The sequence below is a fragment of the Babylonia areolata genome, chromosome 25 (genome assembly GCF_041734735.1).
Source record: "Babylonia areolata isolate BAREFJ2019XMU chromosome 25, ASM4173473v1, whole genome shotgun sequence".
In the NCBI taxonomy this organism is placed as follows: Eukaryota; Metazoa; Mollusca; class Gastropoda; order Neogastropoda; family Buccinidae; genus Babylonia; species Babylonia areolata.
In genome coordinates this window covers 32308794-32331936 of record NC_134900.1, presented here as the reverse complement: position 1 = coordinate 32331936, position 23143 = coordinate 32308794, and the positions used below count along the sequence as shown (strand labels likewise).

At 41.4% G+C, this 23143-nt stretch overlaps 1 protein-coding gene across 6 annotated transcripts in view; it reads right to left on the bottom strand.

Annotated features, from left to right (window-relative positions):
• LOC143299704 (protein kinase C delta type-like) overlaps positions 1 to 23143 on the bottom strand; it is a 183564-nt gene continuing 160421 nt past the window's right edge. For all 6 annotated transcript variants that reach the window (XM_076613071.1, XM_076613069.1, XM_076613070.1 and 3 more), the window contains 10 exons: positions 22422 to 22551; positions 21072 to 21211; positions 19528 to 19707; positions 18297 to 18470; positions 17254 to 17345; positions 15374 to 15436; positions 14962 to 15100; positions 13660 to 13848; positions 11552 to 11692; positions 1 to 9984 (listed from right to left, as the gene is read on the bottom strand). In XM_076613071.1, coding sequence (XP_076469186.1) covers positions 9835 to 9984; positions 11552 to 11692; positions 13660 to 13848; positions 14962 to 15100; positions 15374 to 15436; positions 17254 to 17345; positions 18297 to 18470; positions 19528 to 19707; positions 21072 to 21211; positions 22422 to 22551 — 1398 coding nt within the window. In that variant the 3' untranslated portion in view covers positions 1 to 9834. The remainder of the gene's footprint in view (positions 9985 to 11551; positions 11693 to 13659; positions 13849 to 14961; positions 15101 to 15373; positions 15437 to 17253; positions 17346 to 18296; positions 18471 to 19527; positions 19708 to 21071; positions 21212 to 22421; positions 22552 to 23143) is intronic.

The window sequence follows — 23143 nt, the reverse complement described above, 5'->3', positions numbered from 1 at the left end:
TGGAGTTGGAAGTAGATTTATTCAAAAAGATGTATTTACAAATGCAAAACAGAAAAGCATATTGACAAGGAAGAAGTGCAGCGTACGATGCCTTCAAAGGACAATGTAAGTTATGTCACGATTAACATTCCCTAAAGTCCATACTGTCAATGTCCATTGTGCCCTCTAGTATTCAGGTGATTGTCATAGATGGGGCACACTTCTAACGATGCATAGGGGGAAGAGGGCAGGGATATATAGTAGGGATAAAGGTGGATTTTTATAAATAAAGGTGGGTACTGGGCAGAGTACAGGTGTTACTGGTTAGTGGAAAGGTTGAGACACTGACCAAGGTGACTTAAGTGAATTATTTACTGAATGATGTTCATGGCTCTGTTCCAGAAGACAGGAATTCCCTGTGGAACAGATGTGTTTGAGAAGGCAACCCTTTTTGTGGCAGGCTAGTCAAGCATGTTTGAAGGGAATTGTTGCACACACACTGAAGTTTGATTCTGGTTATGGACTAAAGTCAGTCATTCCACAAGCCTGTAAAGCCACCTTGCTGGCTGTTTGCTCAGCTGTTAGTGTTGGTAACCTGCAAAAAGAGGTTTATTGGCTTTCAGTCTACCTGCTTGGTAACCTGCAAAAAGAGGTTTATTGGCTTTCAGTCTACCTGCTTGGTAACCTGCAAAAAGCGGTTTATTGGCTTTCAGTCTACCTGCTTGGTAACCTGCAAAAAGAGGTTTATTGGCTTTGTCTACCTGCTTGGTAACCAGCAAAAAGAGGTTTATTGGCTTTCAGTCAACCTGCTTGGGGCTTCTTGCCCTTCCCACTGTGGTCTAGGATCCTGTTATATACAGTACTTGTCAGTTGCTCTGGTGCACAACCACACAGGATACACATGTTCTGTGTGAGACGTTCATGCAACTATTTATTCCCACAGGTTATGAAAACTACTAGACTTTACAGAGATAATATATATATTTTTTAAATTTATTTATTTTTTAAACAATGTTCTATTTGCTCAAACCCAAGTTGTGAGACATTTAAGTTTTGTATCTTGCAGCTCATTTTTGAGCAAGTGCAAGAGCACAACAAAAATCATTAAAAGAAAGAAAAAAAAGTCTGGCTCAAAAGCAGGGAGTTAAAGCTCGCATAGGGCTTTCAAAGATTCAAGCCAGGCTGCAGTTATGTCCCTTAGCCACTACCATTCCCCCTGCCCAGCTGTCCCCACGATTCATCCAGAAAGTCACTATTTATACTTAGCTGCCAGATCGGGCGTAGTAGACAGGTTTGTGAACAAATGCACTCAGATACTAAGTAATTTTGTTTTGGTCATGTATTGCATACTGAAGAAAGTCGGAGATTAAGCTGTGGTGCAAAACTGAAAAGATTTCTGCATGTCAATACGTATGTGTGAGGTTTGGTAAAAAAAACAAAAACAAACCCAAAACATTGGGGAGGTGGAATCAGTAAAAAGTATGTTCTGTTGAAGCATGTGTTTATAAATGTTAATTTCGTTTTTTGATGTAGGATTTTTCTCCAAATTTTCACACCACACTGATCCCACATACCACCCGCGGTACAGTTGGAAATGTACTTTTTTCTTGGTTATTTCCATTTGTTGAAGTTGGTGTATTTTCGTCAACAGTAAACTGATAACACATTTTCATTGGTTGATGTCAGTTGCTTTTTCATTGGATGGTGATGTGGGTGAGTACTGTTAAGTGTGTTCACATTTTTCAAGTATATAAGAAAGGACACCAGGAGGGGTGGAGGTCGGGGTTTGTGGATGGCGCACTTCTGACATAAAACAGCAAACTTCTGACATAACATTTCTTGTTGACATTGTTTTTCGATACAACTTTACATTTCAACATCTTTTCTTCCACAAAAATATTTATAGTCGACCACAAAACAAAAAAAATTAGGAGGGTTTGTGGATGGCGAACAAAATCCACCCCCATTAAAAGAGTTCGGCAACTGTTCCACTGCCGATCTATTTTAAGTTTGGGAAATATGTCTTGCAGTTCTTTAAAGCAAGGCCAATAACTTATGTTCCATAAGTTTTAAGAAAGAAAAAAAACCTGAAAAATGCTTCTGGTGCATGGCCAAATAGCAAGCCTGGCACTGGCAAACATGTTCTGGAACATGATGTATCTTCGTTCAACCATCTGACCACCACCAATCAATTCCCCACTCCTGATTTTAGGACCATTGAGTCCAGCAGGAAAAATGTCAAGGTCTGCCTTCATGGAAACAATTTTCTCATGACCTAAGTTAGGTGCTTTATTCACTCACCCACCACTCCATTAGACAAGTACATTATCAACATCATCCTAAAACCAAAAGGTACATGCATACCCAGACTTTAGAAAAAACACAACAACGAAAACAACCCACCTGTGGAAACCAGTTGCAGTTTATCGCTTTATGTATAGCAGGCAGCCAAAACAATTCACTGCCCTCGCACAAAAAGAAACAACAGACATCGCTGATTTTACATTCTGCCTCTGTTCCCCATCTGCAAAATGACCTGCACACTGCCAAAAAGTTTATCCTGTCCTCCACGCCCACACCCCCAAATGCCCACAGGGACATTATCAGGGGTGCAAGTGGAAAAAAGTGGCAAGACTGAAGTCTGGTCTAGGGGGTCTGGGGGAGTGCCGTAAGCTCCCCCAGCGGGGTCCGGGGCGGAGCCCCGGCCGCCAATGCATTTCGTGCATTTTCCTGCTCTCTCAGGGCCTCTCAGAGTGCCTTTCAAGAAGAAAATATTTATATTTTTGGCAAGGAAAATTTATGGATTTTAGGTAATGCTTTTAATGGACTAAGCACGTGCAATGCCGTGTGTCAGGTAATATGCTGCTGTTAGTCGGGACATGCGAAGGCTTTCTACAGCCTTTGTGTCTTTAGCTGAAGTCTTTATTAAGTCCACTAGGTCTTCAGAGAGACTGAATGGAAGGCAGTGTTCAGAGAGAAACAAACAAATTCTGATCTTAAGGTCCATGACTTTATCCGTCAAACTAGGGCCAGCAAACAGAGGTTTTGCACAAGGCATTGTGGAGGTGTGCGAGTAGGAAGCGAGCTGTTGAAGATGGTCTGGATCCTCACTGTGTTTCACCAACGATCTCTTTCCGTTTTTTCCATTGTTCAGTTTTGTGTTGTTACAGCATTTGCAAATAGCCAAACCACTTGCGTCAATTTTCGCGCACCACATCGAGAATTTCCGTTTCAGTTTGTCTTCATGGTTGAGCCATTCATTTTTCCACTTGTTCTTACAATCTTTGTTGATTTCTCGAGCTTTTCTCTCGTCAGAAACTTCCAAAAACGGCATTCTGGCATGTGAAAAACTTGCAGTTTTGCTTCCCGCTACCCGAAGATTAAAGCAAAGATGCTTCCCCTTCGCAAAGACAGAGCTTAGGCTAGCGCGGGAAGTGAAGCCAAACTGCTGGCCCTTGCATTTCAGAAAATAGAAAAACAGCAAATCAGATTCGAGAAGCTGACGATCACGCGGTAAGCACGCTGAAAGCACATGCTTAGAGTCACGTAGGCCAGCCACCTATACTGACGTTTCATTAAAAAAGTGATGCCTCCTTTGGTTGTGGGATATACCACTCTGTGTTTACTTTACTCGAACGAAATAGGGGGTGAAACAGTAATGTCTCTCCTCCCCCTTTCATTTTTTGTCCGTCCCGGGGACGGACTGCTTCTATGATTTTCCGTCCTAGGCGATTTTTTTCTCTCGGTAAAATACAGAGTTTCAGGGCTAAGTAACAGTGTGTGTGTGTGTGTGTGTGTGTGTGTGTGTGTGCCTCTCTCTCTCACACACACACAGACACAGATTCTCTCTGTTCTCGCTTTCCAACGAACAGTCCCATCCGGATTCCAGCGGCAAAAATGGGAGTCGTACACAGCGCGCGCGGCCAGACACAGCTGGCGCTGGCTTCAGTTTAGCTAAGCACTAGTCAACCAGTCAAGAGAGTTCCATCTTCCGGTGAATAGTTCAGTATTCAAGTTCCGACCAAAACTTTCCCGGACCAAAAGCATAGGGACCAAAAAAAAAAAAAAAAAAAAAAAAAATCGAAATTTCATCAAGACGGAAATCCGTATGAGACGGAACCACTTGCACCCCTGCATTATTTCAGAAATAAAAATTGAGTTATTATTGTCATTGCTTATTGTCCATCCCACTGCACAGGACTGTCCAGCTTTACACAAATGTCCGTTAAACAAAAAAACTCGATTAAAAAAAAAAAAAAGAACCCACTGAATTTAGAATAAACCAACAAAACAGTTCATGACATCTAAACAATTTAACTCCCAAGGGCAAATAAGATTATGCTGTGCTGAAGATGTCAGCCCTTCCACTATAGTTATCCCCAAATTATAAAAAGAAAAAAAAGAATGAAAAAACAAATCTTCAAAGCAAAAAAAAAAAAAATCCATAAAAAGGCCATACTGGTAAATAACACTGCAGAAAGGACAGCTATCGCCCATCCCGATGTTAAAAATCTCACTATCTAATCGCCAGGCAAAACATCACAGACAATACATCAATGATCATACTGTGGAAAAGAGAACAAGTGTTAGAGGCTTGCTTGAAAAAGAAAAAAAAGAGGGGACTGGACTGGGAAAGCAGAAAATGGAGACAATGGAAGGAGAAAAAAGAAGCAGAAAGGCCCCTGGCATACACCCCTCCCACCCAATTTCCACAGAGAAATGATTCCAGAAATAGGAACAAAAACTGAACATGTCCAGATTTGTAGGATCAAGTTACTTACACCCCCTGACCTTTTCCCTAATTCCCACCAGAGAAATCATTTCAGGAATAAGAACAAGTGCCAAACGTGTTGTCTGCATCTGTGACCCCCTCCCTCTCTCTGTGCACCCGGTAATGCCTTACTTTACAGGTAACCTGATTCCCTTGTACTCTATACTGGGTCATCAGGATGGGGCCACGTGACTCAGACTGACACAACTTGAATACAGTGATAGAAACACTGGAAGAGAGACAGACATACTAAAAAGGTTCACATGATACATAGTCATTCATTCACCCTGAAAGTCATTTCAATGCTACCTCATTTGCCAACAGCCTGCTTCCTTTAAAAAAAAAAGTTCATCTGATAAAAACCTCATCTGATAAAAACCATTCAATTTTTTGATAAAGACAAAAAGCTTGATTCTTCAGAAAAAACAACAAAAACCAAGTAAGCAATGGAAAATCAGCAATCAAAATGTTCCAATGAAAAAAAAAAAAAAAAAGTTCCATCTAAAAAAAAGTGTTCCAACCAATGAAAAGCAAGCAATAAAAAAAAAAAGGCTTGGACTAAAAAACAAAATGGCCTGCTTTCCACACATCCAAAACACACACCATTTCTACTCATAATATTCTTTGATAGCCATCATCCAGCACATTTCCGAGTTAAAAAAAAAAAAAAAAAAAATCTTTACATTGTCAATCCCAGTGTTCAAAATGAAAAATGTAAGCTGAAGCGCTTTTCTCTCTCTCTCCCAGAAACATGACCAACACAGGAAACACAGAACAAGAGTAGTGCTCTCTGCCACAGAGCTAAACTGACTGCACTGTCAGAGGCCTCTTCCCATGACCACACTGTCTCTTGGACCAACAATACAGCCAGAGACTGAGACACACCCACCACCTGTTCCTGGATTTTAAATGATGGAATGGCAACAGATGGTGTGGCGTGGTTTGTTTCGCATACCCGAGTTCGTGCCCTGCATACCCAGTGCACATAATTTCTTTAGTTCTTGTAGCAATTAAGATTTGATACCACATCATCAAAGGCATGAAATGTGACCACACCATAATTATGAAATACAGGGAAGTTCACAAGGGCTTCAACATGCACCTTTTTTTTCTTTTCTTTTCTTTTTTTTAAATTTTTTTTTTAACACCAAGACATCATGTTTGTGCATAGGTTCGGTTCATAATAGGAGTGCAAATCAAATCTGTGTAGGAAAGATCAAAACAAGTTAGTGTGTATATATATATATATATGTGTGTGTATATCAGATGTACAAACCTTGATCTCTTTACAGACATACATACAAACTTTTCCATGTAAGTTTAAAAAAGATCGCGATAAGCAGGAAATGTGCACACACACACCCATATCAATTCACCGTTGTTGTTCTGATAACATCACAGCAATGAAGTGGTTGGAAATGCTAGTTATGTGTCCTCACCAAAACCATGGTGAGAAAAACCAAGTGAAATCATACATCCATGGTAACTGAGATGGTAATACTCTGATCTGATTTACATTTACACAACAGTTTACACAGAAATCTACATCAAACACACATCGACAAAAACATGTAGTGATTTTGTAGGCAATGTTGAGAAGACCAGAGGAAACTGGTTAGTTCATACATGTTCAAACAGGTGTATAGGAGTAGCAATATTCAGGCAAGGTGCACTTCCACAAGACAGAAAATCCTGACAGTTACGTATCTCCCTACAGCTGAAACTGGTTCATTCCTTTAATTACCGCTGAGAAAACCTCTAAACTGTAAGCAGGAAATTTCAAGTTGTGATTCTCTTCCAGCATTTTTGTCTCCATTGCCTGATTTCCAGACTGACAAATGCTGACAACACTTCTGACTGGAATGTTCCTGATCGCTCCCCACTGCCTTCCGTAACTTGTAAATCTGAAGTGTGTTGACTTTCTGTTGCCATGGTGATCAAGCTTTTGCACATAGCCTTCATGAAGTGTAAAGTGTATTCAATCAGACATAGGCTGTAGTGAAGTCAGTGAAGGTGATCACCTGAAAATAATGCCTGTTTTGTTTTGGATAAAACATTACCATTTGAATAAAAGTTCCGTAAACTTCCATTTCCAGCATTTATATGTAAATCTGAAGGCATATCAGATGGCTTTGAACAACTGGTTTTCTGGTAACTGGCAACTGGACTACAATGTTGACTACATGCTGCTCACACTGAACTGAAATCAAAATGTATCACTCTACGTAAGGGGCTACTGCCAATTAAAAAATCTGTATCACTGTAAATACCTTTACAATTCTTACTGTTTCAACAACAACAAAACAATGAGAGAAGAGACTTCTCTTACGTACTTGCCCTGTTTGCTTAATAATTATGTAAAACTGGACTGCAATATTGTGAAACAGGATAACGGAGTTGAAATATATTTACTAACATGTCATTTAAAAAAAATCAAATCTTTCAACGCCACCTTTTATTTTAAAACACACACACACACACACTAAAATATCAACATAAACCAACTGCCAAGTACAATGTACAAGCAGAGAACAGGCACTTCCTCAACACAAGTGAAGAAGTGAACCTGTATACCCCCACAGGGCTGCGTTTCAAGCTTCAAAATCAGCTCCCTATGCCTGCTTCTCTTTCTTTTTTTCCCCACAGCGTTGAAACCAAAACATCAAGCAGTGGTAAACCTGTGCAGGGTGATATGTACACCAGACAAACACCAAACAGCAGGGGGCAGTGTATGTACAGGCCTGTTGTGGATCTGTCAGTCAAGGAATAACATGTCGTACACCCCAAGTGCAGGAAGACATGGGGAGTGGGGGTGGTGGCGTGGCAGAGTCTGAAGAATCGGACATCATTGTACACAACACAAGAATATTGAGCAATGGAGCACTGAGAATGACAAGGAAGATATGTAATGGATGCAATGACACACTCAAAAACTGCTGAACACACACAAAAAAAAAAAAAAAAAAAAAGGTTGGTGAATGGAGGGCTCAAACTGAGCATCTGGTGCTAGATCTCGCCATCATTTTTCTCTCAGCTTATCCTCCATTCTACTTTCCATTTATCTGTAACACATTTTCTTGCTCTATCCAGAACAAAATGAAGTCATCACATTCCTTTTCTGAAAGAATAACTTTCTCCCTTCTCCATTCTAGAATTTCATCTCTTCTCATGCGGGTATTTCATTCTTTCCTAAATACTTCACATTCAGAAATAGTAAACCACCATGGTTTATTTCTTTTAGTGACAGACAAATCACACTGTCTTGCAGTGACATTAGTACAATGTTTTACAATGGGTTAATGTACACAAATTCTTACAGTGACATAATGAGCAAAATGTGTGCTAGTATATGCCAATGTAAAATTGCGTCCAAATGTGTGTTGATAAATGTGCCAATGTTTAAATCAGTCCTGGCCATCATGTTATCTGACCTGAATACTGGTTTACGTGTCAGCTGTTTTCGAGTGTTCATTCCGGACTCGGTCAAGGCGCCATGGATCATGTCAGTCAACAAAACATGAACAAAGATTACCATCTTCATTTCATTAAAAAACAAAACAAAAAAAAAACCAAAAAACAAAACAAAAAAACCATTACTCAACCACACATCAGGTAAGCATGATTAAAAATATGACAAGAAAATATGCAAGTGAAAAATCTCCAAATACAACTAGGGATCTTAAAAAAAAATCAATCAACCAACAACAAAATATTATGGATTGAGGATGATCGTTTCAAGCCTGTAACATGACAATGCCTCATCAATGAACAAGGAATCATGAAAGAGAGTGACATATTTACTGCAGTGTAGGAGACACGGAGAATCCCATTTGTTTCTGTGAGAAGCACTGCCACGTACTGTGGAGACACACAATCTCATTTTTTTCCCCCCAACAACTTTTTCCTCAGACCGAACTTGTGAAAGGTTCTTGTTCTTTTTACTCCTGTCATCTTGTTTCGGTTGTTTATTTCAAGTTGAACAATTCATTGTGCCATCATCGTCAATCTAAATGGCTGACCTTCCAATGCCACAGAAGGTGGTTCAGAAGTTCTATCAAGACTGATGGCAGTTTCATTCTCTGTCTCGTTACGAAAGGGTCAGCCCTCTCCAGACTCAGTAAGAAATGGTCCTGTGTCTATTCTTGAAAGAGTTATCTCCTGCTGCTTATTGCATCACCCTTACAGAGCTCTGGAGCAAGTATAGTATCCATGATTCAATCTGAACTCTAGTTCCACAGGCGTTAAACCTGTGTACCTGCACTCATCACACTGGTACAAATTAAGCAGGTACCTTGGTATAAATTATGCCAAAAACTATAAACTATTTATCCAACACATTCAACATAAAGCACATGTCATAATCTCAATATCTTTCTGGATCATGGAAAAATCAAGATGAAAAACTGCCATCAACAGATGCTCAAGGATATTCCTGATTGATAGATCTTTTAAAGTGTCCAGTGCAAGTGATTGTGGAAGATGCAGATTGGAATTACATTTTAAAAATTCAAAGGATCATCATGATTTTAGCAAACATTCAGCACTCACAATATCTACATGAATGGATGTTTACCCTTGTATTTGTCTTTATAAATGATATCATTTAAAAATCAGACCATCAAGCCAACAATGAAATTATTTCCTTTCAAATGCTGTCCTTAAAACTGGTATCACCAACAAGTACACCGCTGATCAATGTTCTGATCAAATAAAACCATGTAGAAAAAATAAATCACTTATTCAAAATGAAAACCTACAAAAATAACAGCTTTTCTTCACTTACTAAATGATATAAAACAGCTTGCCAACAAAGAGATCCGCATCACTTCGTACCTTGAATCTCAGTTCCTTGATGCTCCTTTTTTCTTTTTCAAATCATTAATGATGGCAATCAAAACAAGACTGTGACTTAAACACACACACACACACTCACTCATGACATAAACATCAAAGCACACTGCCATCCATCACACTACATCAGAGTTGAAAATGCTTGCGTTACCTTGCGCTGTCCTACTTCATTCCAGGTACCCTGTGTGACTGGTGTCACCATTCCCTCTGGGTACCCTGGGTAGGTGTTTCAATCATGACATGGCAGCGGCGGCCGAGGTGAAGGAGAACTTCTTGAAGACATGCTGGTTCATCGTCTTCAGCAGCTCCTTGTCTGGTGGCGTCAGCCGGGCACGCTCCGATGTGAAGTCAGAGTCAAAGTTGGAGCTGTCTGCCTCGTGTTTCTGGGAAAACAAATAATAATTATATGCTTAATAATATGTATATCAGTCAGTCGTGTCCAACTATGACTATCAGAACAGCAGTGGAGGCAACTGCTGTTCCGAATATCTGGGCTAGAATCTGATTATAGTGGAGAGTGTCTTGCCCAAGTTACACCCCCACTCTCTCAGCCAAGAGGGTTTTAGGACAGTCGGCGTTGGGATGGTTCCCAAAGGCCAACTAGCCCAGGCTGCAGCACTAGTAATAATAATTAGGTACATTTATACACATGACTGAGGAAGGAGGTATTAACAAAAGTCTTCATCAGCAAAGCACCAATCCTGGTGTCATGAACAGGAAAGGAATCCTGCCACAGTGACCACTTTTCTGATGGTGTCTTATCCACTGTCCCACCACCACTTCTCTTTTCTGTAGTATCCAGACACTATCTCTTGCTTTAGAACTCAAGCTTCACCCCATATAAGTCTCTATCTCTTTCACATACACACAGACACAAACACAAGCAACTTTGTCTTAAAAAGTGTCAACAGATTTCTCTCTGTGAAATATGGGCTGATCAACCTAGGGAAACTATATCACCATAGAGCAGAATCATCTTTTTGGGTCTCTTTTTGTGTCTGCAAGATTGTGTTTTTACTATCAAAATGGGTTTTTCTGAAGTGTGCAAGTGGCAACCCTTTTGCTGCCTTGGGTTCTTTTTTGAGGGCGGAGTACATGCTGCAATCCATAATAATAATAATGGATACATATATAGCACACTATCCAGAAATCTGCTCTAGGTGCTTTACAAAAACGCTTTTGTTAACATAAAACATTACATCTATGTTACATACACACACCAAAATGTGACTACACACACACACACACACAAACACACACTGCATACATACATTTTAACATACATGTGTATCTAACAGCTACCCTAACACATACGCACACATAGGCAGGCACAAACTTACACAAACAATCCATAACAAACTAAAGAAACTAACAAGCTGTGATGTGTCAGCAACCTACGTACTACTGATTACCCCTCTGCCATGTGGGGCAGCAACAACCAACCACCAGTCTTCTGGACCAGTCTCTGAACGCTACCCCAGGTGTGCTACAGCGTCTGAGCTCTTCGTAGACTTCTGCGTTACTTCTTCTTCTTCTTCTGCGTTCACTCGTATGCACACGAGTGGGCTCTTACGTGTATGACCGTTTTTACCCTGCCATGTAGGCAGCCATACTCCATTTTCGGGGGTGTGCATGCTGGGTATGTTCTTGTTTCCATAACCCACCGAACGCTGACATGGATTACAGGATCTTTAACGTGCGTATTTGATCTTCTGCTTGCATATACACACAAAGGGGGTTTAGGCACTAGCAGGTCTGCATATATGTTGACCTGGGAGATCGTATAAATCTCCACCCTTTACCCACCAGGCGCCGTCACCATGATTCGAACCCGGGACCCTCAGATTGACAGTCCAACGCTTTAACCACTCGGCTATTGTGCCCGTCGACTTCTGCGTTACATAACCAACACCATTTCACAAAAGCCAGAACCATCAAGCCAGCACTCACCACTTTGGGGCGGAAGGGAGGAGGAATCTGTCTGGCTTCCAGCTTGTCCCAGTCGATGTTGCGGAAGAAGGCCTGTGCTCTGATTGGTCCATGGTGACAGCCCGGCATTCCCAGGCGCTCGCCAGGCGTTCGCTCAAACAACTGCAACACATTCACAACAATAATAACAACATTGGTACATTTATAATAATACATAATGAGGCCAGGAGAACCAAATGATTAACAAATAGTAAAGATTGGTAACTCTCTCCATTCACAAGGTATATTCATAGTACACTCATATAAAAATTTAGCTATTTCAAACCTCTCAAAGCGCTTTACAATGACACATCAGACACAAAGCACGCAAGGACAAAAAGTCACTCATTTACACACGCACAACCCCCCCCCCAAAAAAAAAAAACAAAAAAAAAAACGCGGGGAAGAAATAGATATGGATCCAAAGAATACAGACATGGAACGTGGGGAAGAAATAGATATGGATCCAAAGAATACAGACATGGAACGTGGGGAAGAAATAGATATGGATCCAAAGAATACAGACATGGAACAGAGTGCCTTGATTATGTTGCGACTGCTTGAAAAGAAATATTTTTAGATTTGTTTTAAAGAATTTGAGTGGGGGACTGTGACGGACTCTGAAAAAAAAAAAAGCAGCGTTCCAGGTTTGAACGACTGAAGAGCTGCCGTGTTTCTCTCTATTCAACTTGGAAGCACAAAAGATTCTATCATCAGCAGAGACCTTGGAAGTTTCTGCACACAGGGTATTTGGAACCAACAGTACTGGACCAATGCCCACATGCACTTGTATGTAGGCATTTACATGAAAGGAAATTTTCTATCTAAAATTACGTTTAAATAACATACTTACCGTGACCCAACTAGTGCAGACTCCGGCAGGGGTCTGACATTCCTGTCCTGTGCAAACTACTATCCGCCTATGCGGAGAAAACAAAAGTAACTACGGCTGATAACCTCCCGGAAGTAGGTCACCTCCCCTTTGTCCCGCTGACTAGCGCCCTCTTTTTCCGGCAGCCATGATGACTCCTGTTCCTGTGCTCTTCATACGGCTAGTTTTTTTTTCCGTATTTTCTGTCTGTCTGTCACTTCTCTGGTGTTCTTGATTTTTGTCAAATTTTGTCTTCAACCAGGTCACATAATTATATGGTTCGACTGGAAGATCGGGCTAAAATTAAGGCGCGATCGCAATCGATTCGCGGACACTCTGGGCCGTCTATTTCTGGCCCTCTCAACAACGCCAACCCGCCGCCTCCTCCACTTCCTTCGCTCCCTCCGGTCGACTCCAGACCTCCACCACCTTCTCCGGCGAAACGACCGTTTTTACCCCACCATGTAAGCAGCGAAACTGATTTGAACACCTTATTTATTGCCTTGCTTCTTGAATTAAAATATTCAAATGAACCCCTCTGCCCACAAAATAACCATACACTCTTTCACCCCACCCCTACAACTTCTTTCTGTGGGTACTGACCAGATTGAGCATGGTGGAGGTCTCTTCAGTCCTACACATACACACACACATGTTCACAAACACACATTCCTATGCTCCCATAGTTTCAGTTTCTTAAGGAGACATCACTGCATTCAGAACAAATCCATAAACGCTACACCACATCTGCTGGGTACTTAGAATCCTGAACAGCAGCATAACCCAATGCGCTAATCAGGCCTTGTGTGCATGCATATAAATTTGCATACTTATCAGAGTGGATTTCTTCTGCAGAATTTTACCAGAGGACACCATTTATGTTGCCATGGGTTCTTTTTCAGGGCACTAAACGCATGCTGTACACGGGACCCCAGTTCATCGTCTCATTTGACTGACTTAACGCTAACTTTGATTTTCCAGTCAAACTCGGGAGAAAGAGCTAGACCAGGATTCAAACCCAGACCCCCGCGGACACTGCAATGGAAGATGAGCATCTTAACCATTCTGCCACCAGCTCCCACAACACACACCCACACAACACATATGCACAACACACATACACACACAAAATTCACACACACAACACACACATAAAAAAACACATACACAACACATACAAAAAAAACATACACACACACACAACACAACCCACACTGACCAGACTGAGCATGGTGGAGGCCTCTTTGGGCAGGGAGTGTGGGTAGCGGGGCGTGTCGTGCAGGATGGAATGGAACAGGTCGTCCTCATCGTCGCCGTGGAAGGGGGACTGACCAATCAGCATCTCGTACAGCAACACGCCAAACGACCACCAGTCCACAGAGGCGTTGTACCGCAGGCCCTTCAGAATCTGTCACACCAACACATCATCAGCATGGTAGCAACAAGAACAGTGATAATAATGATTCTCTTTTATGTATCAACTATAATACCAGCAATGACAGAATGAACAATGGGCTGAGACCCAGGCTTTGACACAAAAGTGACTTGGAGAAATTGGTTACCCAATCCCTCTTCACAGACTTGAGGGAGGAGGAGATACATGACCCAAGTAACAGGCACATCCCCCCACCCCCAAAAGATGCAGAACTTGAGTAACATGCACAAAGTTCCCCAAAGAAACCAAAGTAACATGTACACATTTCCAAGATATAAATATGCCTACATTTTCCCCAAGACATGATGTAACTAACATCCACACATTCCCCCCAAGAAATAAGAACAAAGTAACATGCACATATTCCCCAAAGATTATTCAGAACTAAGTATCATGCACACATTTCACCCAAAATATAGAATCAAAGTAACATGCACACACTCTCCCCCAAAATCTAGTAGATGCACACACTCTCCCCCCAAGATATAGAACTAAAGTGACATGCACACACTCTCCCCCAAGATAAAGAAGAAAGATGCACTCTCCCCCAAGATACAGAGCTAAGATGCACACACTCTCCCCCAAGATATAGAACGAAAGTGACATGCACACACTCTCCCCCCAAGGTAAAGAAGAAAGATGCACTCTCCCCCAAGATACAGAACTAAGATGCACACACTCTCCCCCAAGATACAGAACTAAGATGCACACACTCTCCCCCAAGATACAGAACTAAGATGCACACACTCTCCCCCAAGATATAGAACTAAGATGCACACACTCTCCCCCCAAGATATAGAACTAAAGTGACATGCACACACTCTCCCCCAAGATAAAGAAGAAAGATGCACTCTCCCCCAAGATACAGAACTAAGATGCACACACTCTCCCCCAAGATATAGACCTAAGATAGATGTACACTCTCCCCCCAAGATACAGAACTAAAGTAACATGCATACACTCTCCCCCAAGATATAGAAGAAAGATGCACACTCTCCCCCCAAGATATAAAGAAACATGCCCCCCCAGCACCCCTGAATCAGAGAAAGCAGGCAGTGACAAAGGCAGGAAAACAAGCGACCATACCTCAGGGGCAATGTAGTCTGGGGTACCACAGAAAGTGGTGGCACGATTCTCCCCAAAGATCTTTTCCTTGCACATGCCAAAGTCGGCGATCTTGATGTGGCCGTCCCGATCCAACATCACGTTGTCCAGCTTCAGATCTCTGTCACAGATGATGGTTAGGCAAGTCAGATTGTGGGTGACAAAGAGGATGTGACTGTGTAATAGAGAGAGAGAGAGAGAAAGAAAGAGAGAGAGAGAGAGAGACTTTTGCTGCAGTTGATGAGTAAAGTACTCCAGACCTACTATTTACCTACTTCTCTCCCCCTATTCATGACAAGCTCCCTCCCCCCAGGTCATGGAAAGGGTGTCCATGCCAATGAAGATTTAATTAAAAACCAACCAACCAACCAAAAAGCGGCTTTGTGATACTGACCTGTAGATAATACCATTGGAATGCAGGAACTGAAGACCGGTTACAATCTCTGCAGCGTAAAACCTGGAGGAAAGTGAACATGCAATAATTAACATTTGCTTTAACTCGGTTACTTCCTTGGTGTTAGGGCAAAAATATAAAATTTTAAATACAAAATATTTTTTTATTTAATGAGCCAATGCTTTCAGTTTCAGTGTGTACAAGCATGCATAAAACACATGCACATGCTCACATACCTACAAACATGTATGTGAACTTTTTTGAGCGCATTCCATTCCATTCTCAAAAACTCCATTTTCTGCTGATAACTTTTTGAAATGCCGTTTGATTCTTTGTTTTCATTTTACTTTAATGTAACATTAACTTAAAAAGAAAGTGCATTAGAGAACAACACACAGACACACACACACTCAGCCTGATGCTTTGCACAGCTGTCAGGGTGTCTTTCTACACATCATGTCTCTTCTCCCAGTTTTAAAATACAAGGAGACATGAAGCAGTTTGCTAGTGTCGGTATTTATGTCTTTCTACACATCATGTCTCTTCTCCCAGTTTTAAAATACAAGGAGACATGAAGCAGTTTGCTAGTGTCGGTATTTGTGTCTTTCTACACATCATTTCTTTTCTCCCAGTTTCAAAATACAAGGAGACATGAAGCAGTTTGCTAGTGTCGGTATTTGTGTCTTTCTACACATCATTTCTTTTCTCCCAGTTTAGTTTGCTAGTGTCAGTATTTGTGTCTTTCTACACATCATGTCTTTTCCCCCAGTTTCAAAATACAAGGAGACATGAAGCAGTTTGCTAGTGTTGGTATGTCTTTCTACACATCATTTCTTTTCTCCCACTTTAGTTTGCTAGTGTCAGTATTTGTGTCTTTCTACACATCATTTCTTTTCAAAATACAAGGAGACATGAAGCAGTTTGCTAGTGTCAGTATTTGTGTCTTTCTACACATCATTTCTTTTCTCCCAGTTTCAAAATACAAGGAGACATGAAGCAGTTTGCTAGTGTCGGTATTTGTGTCTTTCTACACATCATTTCTTTTCTCCCAGTTTTAAAATACAAGGAGACATGAAGCAGTTTGTTTGTGTCAGTATTTGTGTCTTTCTACACATCATTTCTCTTCTCCCAGTTTCAAAATACAAGGAGACATGAAGCAGTTTGCTAGTGTCGGTATTTGTGTCTTTCTACACATCATTTCTTTTCTCCCAGTTTCAAAATACAAGGAGACATGAAGCAGTTTGTTAGTGTCAGTATTTGTGTCTTTCTACACATCATTTGCTCAGTTTCAAAATACAAGGAGACATGAAGCAGTCTACTAGTGTCGGTATTTATATCTTTCTACACATCACTTTCTCTTCTTTCAGGGTCACAGAACAAGAACACCAAGCAGTTTGCTCATGTCAAAATGTATGTCTTCCGGCAACCTGTTTCCATTCCCTTCAGCACAGAAAATAAGACACAACATGCCCAGCGCATTATTCCAGAAAATGATCTTCACATTTCTCTCTGTTTCACGCATCAGCTGACAGCAGCATGCAATGTGTCACCAGAATGTTTATGTCTTTTCTGTCAGGTTTTGTGCTCTGTGGGTTCACATCCAGTGCTACAGACATAGATGAATACACATCCACTGCAAATAACAATGCATTTTTCTAATCACTGTAAATAAATTTGCACTTTCTACCCAGTGCAAAAGTTTGCCCTTTCTATTTGCCCTGTTCATGGCAGCCCTGTTCTGATGAACCGTAGACAACAGAAATCAACAAGTTCAGCAACAATAACCACCACCAAAAAAAACAAGTGCCTGTCCTGTTTTATTCACCAAATAGCATTCAAACTATTTTTTGAGCTGTACCAAGCTGTCAGTATCGACTTACTGTGCTCTGGCAAACTCAAACTTTCCAGACAGCTGTATATGGAACATCAAGTCTCCCCCATTCAGGTACTCCATCACGAAGAACAGATGGCTCTGTAACACAAACACAGCAAACACATCAGCATTGACAAGATAAAGCTTAGGACACTGTGTGTTAAAGGGTTAAAGACATCACATTTGAAAGCATACCACAAAACTCTACACATCATATTCTGCAAAGCTGAAGACAGCATATACTAAAAAGGTGAAGATAAAATAAACTGGAAAGTTGAAGGCATTCACTAAAAGTTGAAGACAGGATATTCTACAAAACTAAAGATATTGTCAACTTGAATGCTGATGACAGCATAAATTCAAAAGTTAAAGACATCATGTACCATACAACTGAATACTATCCTGAAGACATCATATTATAACACATCCTATACTATCAAGTTGAAAACACACCAGAAAACTGAGGACATAATACACTAGAAAGTTGCAGACATCAATCAAAACCACACAGTCTTGGATGCACAAGTCTGAACACTACTGAAAATAACAACAAACAAACAAACAAATAAAACTGCCAAGGTGGTGGAAACTCTACCAGCCACCATGGCAAAGTGATCAGCATCATGGACTGATGACTGGAAGGATGCGTTTTCGATCCCCATCATGTGGGTTTTTTTCCCAGCCTGTGGTCAGTTCCTACAAAGAGTTTTGGGCTCAAACAGGAAGGCTAGCACCACAAAGTCGAGGGTCATCCACTTCATAGATGCGTTTTTCAGAGTGCTGATCAAATTTCTTAACAAACACAATGGCTGTCTCTGTCTCTCAAGCCCAGTTGACTCGGGATACATTACGAGAGTATGGCATTGTCAAACAGTCCCAAATTTAAATGGACATCCATGGCAGCAATTTCATCTCCCACATCAAACCTAAATAAGCATTTTTTTTTTTTGGCCATCACCCTAGTCATTATCATCAAAATATAGAAGACAAAATATCCCAAAACTCTGGGGCACAAAAAAAAAAGGCGGCAGCCAACAAGCAGCGACTGACTGGGGACTGGAAGGTGCTGTGGAGGTGGGTGAGGAAGGGGTGGCGACAGCCAAGGGCCAGTACTCTGCGCTCAATCATGGTGCACTCCACATCGTCATCCTCCAGCACCACGTCCTTCTTCAGGGCCTTGACTGCGTAGTGCTTCCCTGTGCTCTTCAGCTCCGCCAGCATCACCTGGACACAGTGCAGCACTGTGTGATACCATCATGTACAGGAATGGTCTTGTATTGTATTGTACTGTGTTGTATTGAACTGTACTGTTGTTGTTGTCCTGAATTGTGTTGTATTGTACTGAACTGTATTGTAGCGTATTGTGTTGTATTGTACTGCACTGTACTCTATTGTATTGTTAGTACTGTACTGTATTGTATCCGTATCATTTTGTATTGTGTGGTGTTGTGTTGCTGTGTTGTACTGCGTTTTGTTTCTCTTCTGTCACAATATAGTTCTCTGTGTGAAATTTGGGATGCTCTCCCCTGGGAGACTACACCGCTACAGTGAGAGCGCCACCATTTTTGTTTGTTTGTTTGTTTGGATTGTAACCTTAATTTTTTTTCCCTTCCAAAGTGGATTTTTCTTCAGAATTTTGCCAGGGACATCCCTTTTGTTGCCACGGGTTCTTTTATGTGTGCTAAAAGCATGCTGCATACGGGACCCCGTATCATCTTATTTGAATGACTACTGTCCAGACCACCACTCAAGGTCTGATGGAGGAGAAGGAAATTCTGGAGCGGTGTGTGTGGGATCTGAACCAAAGTGTGCAGATTCTCTCACTTCTTAAGTGGATGTGTTAACACTAAGCCAACTGGACACAACTCCCATGTTTTGGGTTTGTTTGTTTTTAACACTGGAGAAACATAAATTACTGAAAGGGTTTCAGTTTCAAGGTGTGAAAGCATGCAGACTGACCCATATACCGCTACACAACATCTCTTGCTGTGGGGTGTGTAGAGGGAGGTGGGGGAAATGAGCAGATGCCTGACCTTTGCATAAACCCAGTGCACTGGCCAGATTTGTTTTAGGGATGAACATCCACTCTGTAAAATCCAGAAGTTTTCAGTTTCAGTTTCTCAACGACGCCTTTCTGCGTTCAGACAAATCCATACAAGCTACACATCTGTTAGGCAGATGCCCGACCAGCAGCACAACTTAAAAATGCGCTAACTCAGGTTCTGAGTGCACGCACACACATACACATCTATACACCCGTCAAGAGTGGATCCCCACACACCTTTCCAAAGCTGCCCTTGCCCAGCACTTTGAGGAAGTTGAACTCGTCGGGGGTGAACTTGCGCATGACGATGGGGGCACGCTCAATGGTGGAGGCGCTGGTGTCGTCCCACATCTCCTGGTACTGATCGTCGTCACTCTCACCCCCACTCTGCTCCTCCTCCACGTCCTGAGACTGGTTCTGCAACACACACACACACACACACTGATGAGCGTCTCTGGTGGCTCTGTGCAGTGCCACTCATTTGCATGTCATTAGCGTGTTATTTTCAAGTCATTGGCATGTATGCTGATTCTGCACAGCACTCATTTGCATATTATTTTGATGTCAGCATGTACCCTGGTTCTGCAAAGCACTCATTTGCATGTTATTAGCATACCATTTGCATGTCATTAGCATGTACGCTGGTTCTGCACAGCACTCATTTGCTTGTCATTCGCATATCATTTGCATGTTGTAAGCATGCATGCTGGTTCTGCACAGCACTCGTTTGAATGTCATAAGCATGTCTACTGGTTCTACAAAGCTCTCGTTTGCATGTCATTAGCATATCATTTGCATGTCATCAGCATGTACACCAGTTCTGCACAGCACCCATTAGCATATCATTTGAAATTTATCAGCATGTACGCTGGTTCTGCACAGCACCTGTTTGCATGTTGTTAGCTTGTCTTCTAGTTCTGCAGAGTGTTCATTTGCATGTCATTGCTGGTCCAATACAAAAGGTATCTGCAATGTTGTCAGCATGTCTACTGGTTCTGCACAGCATCCACTGGCATGTCATTATTCTATCTACTGGTTCTTCACAGTAGTCATTTGCATGTCCTTACATTAACGCATTTACTGGTCCTGCATAGCATCCTTTTGCACATCATTCATGTATCTGTATTTGTATTTCTTTTTATCACAACAGATTTGTCTGTGTGAAATTTGGGCTGCCCTCCCCAGGGAGAGCGCGTCGCTATACTACAGCGCCACCCATTTTTTGTATTTTTTCCTGCGTGCAGTTTTTTTAATTTGTTTTTCCTATCGAAGTGGATTTTTCTACAGAATTTTGCCAGGAACGACCCTTTTGTTGCCGTGGGTTCTTTTACGTGCGCTAAATGCATGTTGCACATGGGACCTCAGTTTATTGTCTCATCCGAATGGTCTAGTGGAGTGGGAGAAAATATCAGCGGCTGAACCGTGATTCGAACCAGCGTGCTCAGATTCTCTCGCTTCCTAGGCGGACGCGTTACCTCTAGGCCATCACTCCACATATCATCTGCATGTCATTAGCATACCTACAAGTAAACATCAATGATATCAATTCTATCACCAGGTACAGGTGATCCTCTGTGTGAGGTATCAAACTAGTAAAACATGAACAACGTCCAACAACAGGGACAGCTGTCACACAACACCAGCAACGTTGTCACACCTGTGATTCTCTGCAGGAGGTGTCAAACTAGTAGTAAACATCAACAATGTTCATCACCAGGTACAGGTGACACATATCATCATTAATCACCAGGTACAGGTCACACACACACACACACACACACCTGTGATCCTCTGTGAGAGGTGTCCAGACGGCGGCGGCCAGGTGGGACTTGCTGCAAGGCCTCGGCCAGCATGCGCTGGTTGACCCCACACAGGTTGGGCATCAGGTTCTGGCAGCGGTGGTGGCAGTTGGCGCCACACACTGCACGCCACACAACACACACACACCTCACGTCTTGTGCTTGCATCAAGGTACAACAACAACAATAAAGGTTTCATTCAGTTTCAGTTTCAAAGCGGTGTCAAAGCATGCAGACTGATCCAAATAAACAACACATCTACTGTTGAAAAAAAAAAGGAAGCAAAAAACAAAAATAAAAAAAAGCACACAAAAAAGAGCAGCAGATGCCTGATGTGTGCATGAACATAATGTGCTGATCAGGCCTTGAGAGATACACTATCACAAAAGATTATTTTACACTGGTCAATTTTCATGTCAAGAATGACAAAGGAAAAGATAAAAATTATACATCATTTAAGCTTCATTTCTGTAACAAACGTGGAAATATCTATATTCAATTTACCAAGGACCACCATCCAACACACACACACACACATAATGAGAAGAACATTAACTTTACCAAGGACATACACATACTGATGGACATAAACTTTACCAAGGTTACACACACACACACTGACACACAACAAAGATTACAAAGACTCACTCTGTTTACGCACACAAGTCAAAAATGAATTGGTGGTATACTTTCAAATCAATATATGACAACAAAGACAGGTGCAACGTTAAAGGAAAGAACAAAATCATCAGCTATCTGATACAAGCATGTTAAGATCAAAACTGTTATACAGATACAGGACAGAACAGAACCTACAGAAACGTATTTATCAACCATGATGACTTGGCTAAACCATTTGGCTAGCAATTGGATGATGCTTCTCAGAAGACAGACAACTTACTTTGATATTTCATGCAAAATTTTACATAAGACACCCAAAGACATACAGCTAGCAACCAAGCTGCGTGTGTCAGAAGACAGACGACTTACTTTCATACTTTACAGAAGATGCCCAAGGGTATACAACCAGCTGTCAAACAGTACGAGTCAACTCCAACTGAACCATCACTGCTGTCAGTATGAGGCTTTGTAAGTGTTCCGGAGTACTTTAAATCAGGACAGGCACTACTGAACACCACCAAAGTGACTTGGCAGCAACCTAACTTCGATCAATCTGCATGGACTGCTGATGCCGAGACTGTGACAGATGAAGCTGGGTGTGACTGTGTACAGGCAACACTGGACGAGTGATGTTGGAGTAGCGCCACTGAAACAGGAGATTATGGGGCAGCACAAACAAACAAAAATGAAGTTGGAAAACAGGGGACTCACTTTCACACTTGACGCCCTGGCGGAAGAGGCCAAACAGCATGGATCCACAGTGGTCACAGAAGGTGGGGGACATGTAGTTGTTGGTCTTGAAGCGGTGAGGCACGTTGATGTTGAACCTCTCCGTCAGCATCTGCAATCATCAGTCTTCACCACTGGACCCTTAATACATACATGTATACACATCGTGTCATTTTCTGTGTAGTTATACCAGGACCCTTAATACATACATGTATACACATCGTGTCATTTTCTGTTCAGTTATACCAGGACCCTTAATACATACATGTATACACATCGGGTCATTTTCTCTTTAGTTATACCAGGACCCTTAATACATACATGTATACACATCATGTCATTTTCTCTTTAGTTATACCAGGACCCTTAATAGATATACACAAGTTAAACCAGGACCCTTAACACATATACATAAGTATTATATTATTCTGTTAAACAAGGACTTTAAATCAATCAACACAAATAATGTAACATCAAGTGAAACCAGGAATCTTAACAGATATAATTATCATATTATCGAGTTAAACCAGGATTCTTATCATTCTCTTAAACCAGGACTCTTATAGTAAAGGTGTATCATTTAGTTAAACCTGGACTCTCAATATATGTATATAATGTAGCATTTAATTAACCCAGGACTCTACACTAATAGATATGTATAAGGTAGTACATGATTTTGTTACCTGGACTTTAAACAGATATAT